This window comes from Hoplias malabaricus, chromosome 10, assembly GCF_029633855.1.
Source record: "Hoplias malabaricus isolate fHopMal1 chromosome 10, fHopMal1.hap1, whole genome shotgun sequence".
Lineage (NCBI taxonomy): Eukaryota > Metazoa > Chordata > Actinopteri > Characiformes > Erythrinidae > Hoplias > Hoplias malabaricus.
The window spans coordinates 23,293,336-23,299,713 of NC_089809.1; the positions used below are offsets into that span (position 1 = coordinate 23,293,336).

Consider the following 6,378-nt stretch of genomic DNA (forward strand, 5'->3'; position numbering starts at 1 on the left):
AACATGGCCCTGGGACCGTGACAGAACATTTTTTTTTTTTTTTTTGTGATAAAAGGTAATATTTGTTGAGAGGTGTGGACTGCATCTATTGAATGAAAGTTTATATAACTGCCACGATCCTGTAAGTATAACTGTAAAATTTTTAAATATCTTTGATATATCCTACAGTTACAGATTATTTATAGAAATCCACTCTCTCTCTCTCTCTCTCTCTCTCTCTCTCTCCCTCCCTCCCTCTGCTTTTAATGATGTTTCTTTCTAACAAAGGAAAGTAAAGACGTCTGGGTGGGACAAATTGGTCAGTATAGGCATGCTGTTAGTTGTTGGCTGCTTTAGTATGGCTGCTTTTTCTGTGCATGCCTAAGACTTTTCTCCTCTTTGCAATACTCCATGATTTTCCTGTGTTACATGCAAGAGGAATGCCTGTGTAAAATCTATATATTTTTTTATTCTTTTGCTTTGCTTTTCCTTGTGCTTTTTTCTGACCTGTACGACCTTTGAATTCTATATCTCAATGTAATTGTCTGCATTTGTGTCCTGCCTAAGCCAAGCCTGGTCTACTTGTACCTAGAGGTCTTGTTGCTGTACCCATGCTTCTACACTCCATACTCTTAAATGCTTTCAAGCTATTGAAGGGACATTGCTGCTAGTTTTCTCTTAAAGGGTACTGATGTGTACTGAACTCAAAGGATTTGTTTTTTGTATCATTTACAACTTAAGCAAAAGTCTTCTGTTATTGTGAGACGGCCTAGAGGACCATTTTTGGAAATGGCCTGTCAGTACTGCTGCATAGGTTATGGTTATGAATGTTTTTCCAGTGTTTTGCCTACAGGCCCCATCGGCCCCTCAGGATTTCACTCTACTGGATACTAACAGGAATTTTGGGAGTGATCTTCAGAAGTAAAGAAACACAGGCTTGGAACTTTTATATATCATTCCGAAGCTTCTCACAAAAACATATTTTGATCAGCTACTTTTTTATCTGGATAAACTCACTGGAAAAAAGGACTCTCTTATGTGATGAATAAATGTATTACTAGCTTTGTACATGCACGTTTCCACATGTTTACTACACCTGATTTTTGTTTTTGTGCATGTAGTTACCAGCTAAAAACCTCTTGTTTTGGCTGTTGCTACCAACTGTTGTCTGCATAGACACACACAATATTAGTAGTGTCAGGTATGGGGGCTGCCCGAGTCAAGCGGCGCTTCAGCGCAGTGGTGGACACGCCGCTAGATGAGGAGGAGGTCATGAAGCTGGCTCAAAATTATGATGTCATAGGAGCATGTGGAGGGGATATCCCTTCTCCAGCCTGCAACGGCAAACTGCTCAACAGCAATGGAGGAGGACAAACGAGGAATGTTGAGAGAGATGAGGAGGAGGATGATGATGATGAAGAAGACAATGATCATGATGATAGTGGAGCGATGAGAGGAATGAGGAGAGGGGGAGGGAGTGGAGGACGTGGCCCAGCACCTGGGGTTGTGGTCAGGCGAGAGGGTGGGTGGGAGAGAGCTGAGAGGAGTCCGTCCCCCTCCCCTTCCCCTTCACCCCCTTTAGGTGTCCAGGGCCGCCACCGCCACCGCCGCCGGCCCCGTGGACGCTTTGTGGGCAAGGATGGCCGCTGCAACGTCACCTTCGTCAACATGAGCGACAGGGGCCAGCGTTACCTCACTGACCTCTTCACCACCTGTGTGGACATCCGCTGGCGCTGGATGCTGGTGGTCTTCACCCTCTCCTTCCTGCTCTCCTGGTTGCTTTTTGGATTCACTTTCTGGCTCATAGCAGCTTCACATGGAGACCTAACTATCCCATCATCATCATCATCATCATCATCCTCCTCAGCAGCTGCTTTTTCTTCTCCTGCTTCTACAACTTCTTTAGGCCCAGATGTGGAACATTCTGGGAAAATGGTGGAGCCTGATGAGCGTTGCTTTCAGCAGGTGAACAGCTTCATGGCTGCCTTCCTCTTCTCTCTAGAGACACAGACTTCTATAGGCTATGGTTTCCGCAGTGTGACAGAGTCCTGCCCCCTGGCGGTGCTGGCTGTCGTTTTGCAGTGCATCGTGGGCTGCATTATCGACGCTTTCATCATCGGGGCGGTTATGGCCAAGATCGCCAAGCCCAAAAAGCGCAATGAGACTTTGGTGTTCTCAGAGGTGGCCGTGGTGGCGATGAGGGACAGGAAGCTCTGCATGATGTGGCGTGTGGGAAACCTGCGAAAGAGCCACCTGGTGGAGGCCCATGTCCGAGCACAGCTGTTGAAGGTGAGTGAAAGGGAACAAGAGACATGGGGGCATTAGGTTTGAAGCATCTGTACTGAGAGGTATTTTTGTCATGACTATGTGACTCTTACCCCTGTGGAGTGAATCAGAGAGAGAGGGAGAGACATCTGGGCAGAGGGTTTGGTAAATGAGAGCTTGTTTTGTTCTGGCTCTTTCAGGGGTTTATAAGATTTGTGGGGATTAATTTTGCCAGAACTGTATTGTTATAAACCGTTGTCTCTCTGATCTTATCTGAGTGTGTGTGTGTTTGTCTCTAGGATAGTATTTCTGATTAAATCTGTTTGTGTCAGTATGCTTATACTTAACTGCAGCTAAAATCTTGTTTTGCTTTTAAATGTGCATGTGTATATCGTCACTGTCCAATTAAAAACATGTATCTCCCAAAATAGTAATTTTACCGGAGAAGGGGAAAAACCATTTTAACTTTCAATGGAAGTGAAAATAAGATTTTATTCCAAGTAATTTTGGAGCATTCCTATTGGTTCATTCATCATGAAATTTTCACATGGTGTGAAGGACAGCTGCTGTGTTCAAATGATGGAGTAAACTACAAATCAACAAAAATGGAAGTACATGTTTTTAATTGGACAGCAATGATATGTCTATTGGATTTACACACTGTGATTAGCAATCATGCAATGCACAAACTCTGTGAAAAACTTTGCTGAATTACACCTCGGCACGGTGGTGCAGCAGGTAGTGTTGCAGTCACACAGCTCCAGGGACCTGGAGGTTGTGGGTTCAATTCCCGCTTCGGGTGACTGTCTGTGAGGAGTTGGTGTGTTCTCCGCTTGGGTTTCCTCCGGGTGCTTCGGTTTCCTCCCACAGTCCAAAAACACACGTTGGTAGGTGGATTGGCGACTCAAAATTGTCTGTAGGTGTGAATGTGTGTGTGTGTCTGTGTTGCTCTGTGAAGGACTGGCGCCCCCTCCAGGCGCCCAATGATTCCAGGTAACCTCCGGACCCACCGTGACCCTGAACTGGATAAGCGGTTACAGATAATGAATGAATTACACCTGTATGTAAAAAGAAAGTAATTACACCAGTTTACTTAGGCATAGTTTTTTTTCTCATGTATACTTTAATGCTTGACACATCAATATAAATTAACTAACGGGGATGCTTATTTTTTTCCCATTAAATTCGGAACTTTCTGCAGCCAAGGGTGACCCCAGAGGGGGAGTTTCTTCCTTTGGACAATGTGGACATCAATGTGGGCTTTGACACAGGCACCGACCGAATCTTTCTGGTGTCTCCCGTGACTATTGTGCATGAGATTGATGAAGAGAGTCCGTTCTTTGAGATGGACCAGCGGGCACTAGCAACGGACAAGGAGCTTGAAGTGGTGGTTATTCTGGAGGGCATGGTTGAAGCCACTGCTATGACCACACAGTGCCGCTCTTCTTACTTGGCCTCTGAGATCCTCTGGGGTCACCGCTTTGAGCCTGTGCTCTTTGAGAAGAAACACTGCTACCAGGTATGACTGAATACACGGATACAGAAAAGAACTTGAGTGAAAACCGTGGCCATCCTCTTCAACTGAGCTGAGTCAGTGTGATAGTCTGCTAGCTAATGCAGCAGAATTTATTCGCAGTGTGCCAACATAGATTCTAAAATAGATTCCCACCTCTTTTTCACACTCTTTTCCTTTGTTTTTGCCATATTGTTTGTTTGACAAGTACAGCAAGAAAGTGATTAATGTCTGACCCTTTAGAATAACTTAACATTGAGTCACTGCATTAGTTAATTGACTATATAATTTTCTAGGTAACAGTATATTTAATCCTTTAATTACTCTACATAATTACCATGCATAATATATTCTGCCTGCAACATAAATCAAAATAATTTGAAATAATAAAGCACACTTAATTCAACTCACTATTAAAGTGCTAAAATGTGAACAGAATTTTGTAGAACTTTTCCAAGCTTGTGCCATTATCTTCAGAATAAGGTATTTGAGGCAAGGAAGAATAGAAAAAGTAGAAGAACTCATCATACCTTAAAGAATTGTATGTGTGTCTGTACTTAAATACTTAATTCACATCATTACTACATCATTTCTCCCTTTCTCTAGGTGGATTACTCATACTTCAACAGGACGTATGAGGTCCCTGACACGCCATCCATCAGCGCTAAAGAGCTGGCTGAAAAAAAATACATCTTGGGCTCCCGTTCCTCTTTCTGCTACGAGAATGAAGTGGCTTTGCAGCTCTCCTCTTCTCCCCCCAACTCCCCTAACCAAATCTCTCCATCCCCCTTTCCCTCTCCATCACCCCCTCTCCCCACGCCTCCTCCTCCACCCCAACGTGGCTCCTGCAATAAGCACCTCCACACACACTGAGCCCCCCTAGTGCCGGGGGAAAAGGGCATTGGGCACAGGGGAGAAAATAGGGTCAGAGAGTGAGTATAATAATGAGGAAAAAAGGTCAAGGGAGAGGACGGAGTTAGAGGTAATGAGGTTCAGGGAGGACAGAGGGAAAGCTTGAGACAAAGGACACAAACTATGACAGACTGAAAAGAAAGGGGAATGGATTAATGACACTGTGTCACAGACAGGAGAAAGGGATAAAGAGAGCATGTATAAAGGAATAAAAGGTGGGGGTAGGGCCATTTCCTTGAGCATGACTGAGATAGGGATAGAGGGAGAAAGACGAAGACCAACATAAACGTGATCTTTGCTGAAGGCTAACAGAATAAAAACTATGCAGCTCACACCTAACGTCATGGAGTGAGGGAAAAGCATGCATTGTAAGCCAGTGCAATTTTCACTTCCAGGTGAACAGGGCTAGCATACTCAGATAGGTGAATAAGAATGTGGCCTGGAATAAAAATGTGACTACACGAAGCTCAGATCAGAAAAGATACATGTCAAAGAAAGGAAAGCAATACCAGGCCAAAGAAAAAGTGACCAAATTAATGGACTAAATTGGTGACAGGATGGGCAGAAGGTGAATAAAGAGGGAGGAAGTGATGGAGGGATCGAGAGGGCTATTTTGAGATGAGGAGGGCTGCAACACTGACCCACTTGGCTGATTGGACCTGGCAATCTTTCAAAATCGGTGTAACTATTCACGGTCAGTGACAGAACACCAAATCTGGATCTGCACTAGCAAGTACTTAACAGAAACACAACAGTGATCCCATGTGGTTGCAACAGGTAATAGCATTTTTTATTAACTCTGTATATGCCAAAGGCTAGTGTGAATGAAACAATTATGTTAAGATATTTGAGAAAGCTCATAGTGACACTCACGTCGTTCTACAGTTATATGCAAATGTTTGAAGACAGCTGGTCAAAGTGCATGCCCTGCTGATTTTCTGGGTGTACATTTACCTACATTCTCTGCAGGGAACAGACTTTAATATGTTTCTTTCTGCTAATTGGAAGATAAAAATTATTGTGATCCTGAGATTATTAAAGCAGAAAAGGATATGACAATAATGATGAATATATATCATACCCCAATTAGTTCAATTCAGACTATGCATAACTGCAATAAATTGTACAAATGTTTGTTGTATGTAGAGGAGGCATACATATGTTAACTTCAAAAGAACGTGTAGTTTGACCAGGGGTAACTCAGAAATTTGCACAAAATGACATATATTGTAGTGCTATAAATTATAATTGGCAATTTTCCAATTACTTTGGACAAATCAAATATGTTTGTACAATGGCTGCACTCTGATGCAGAAAATAGGCATTTATTAACAGTATATGTTTCAGCTCTGAACTAATATTTGATTGTCATTGCTTATGATCAAGAAGTACAATGCACTCAAAATGCCTATTGCAAGTGTTGTGTATTAAACTGGATGTTGGGCTATTTGTTAGTGCTCTTATTGAACACCACTGGAAGTAGGCAGCACTTGATGTTTCTTATGCTTACTGTATGTCAATAACTTTTTTTTTTTTGTTTTTACGTATTAATTATGCAAACTCAGCGTATGCAGTACTGTGAAAATGTCAGAGACCACACTTCATTTATTGAATTTCCAGTCAAAATAATAATGTTTAACAGAAATGATCCTTAAACAGCCAATTATGTGTGTATTTTCAGTATTTAGTGTCACTGTTTTGTCTACAAC

General features: G+C 42.6%; 1 protein-coding gene across 1 annotated transcript; it reads left to right on the top strand.

The window, feature by feature from the left end:
* Positions 1-1,182: 1,182 nt before the first annotated feature.
* On the top strand, positions 1,183-4,630 carry kcnj14 (potassium inwardly rectifying channel subfamily J member 14). Its single transcript, XM_066682764.1, has 3 exons — positions 1,183-2,268; positions 3,446-3,763; positions 4,364-4,630. The coding sequence occupies exons 1-3, from the start codon at positions 1,183-1,185 to the stop codon at positions 4,628-4,630; spliced, it is 1,671 nt and encodes a 556-aa protein (XP_066538861.1).
* Positions 4,631-6,378: the final 1,748 nt, after the last annotated feature.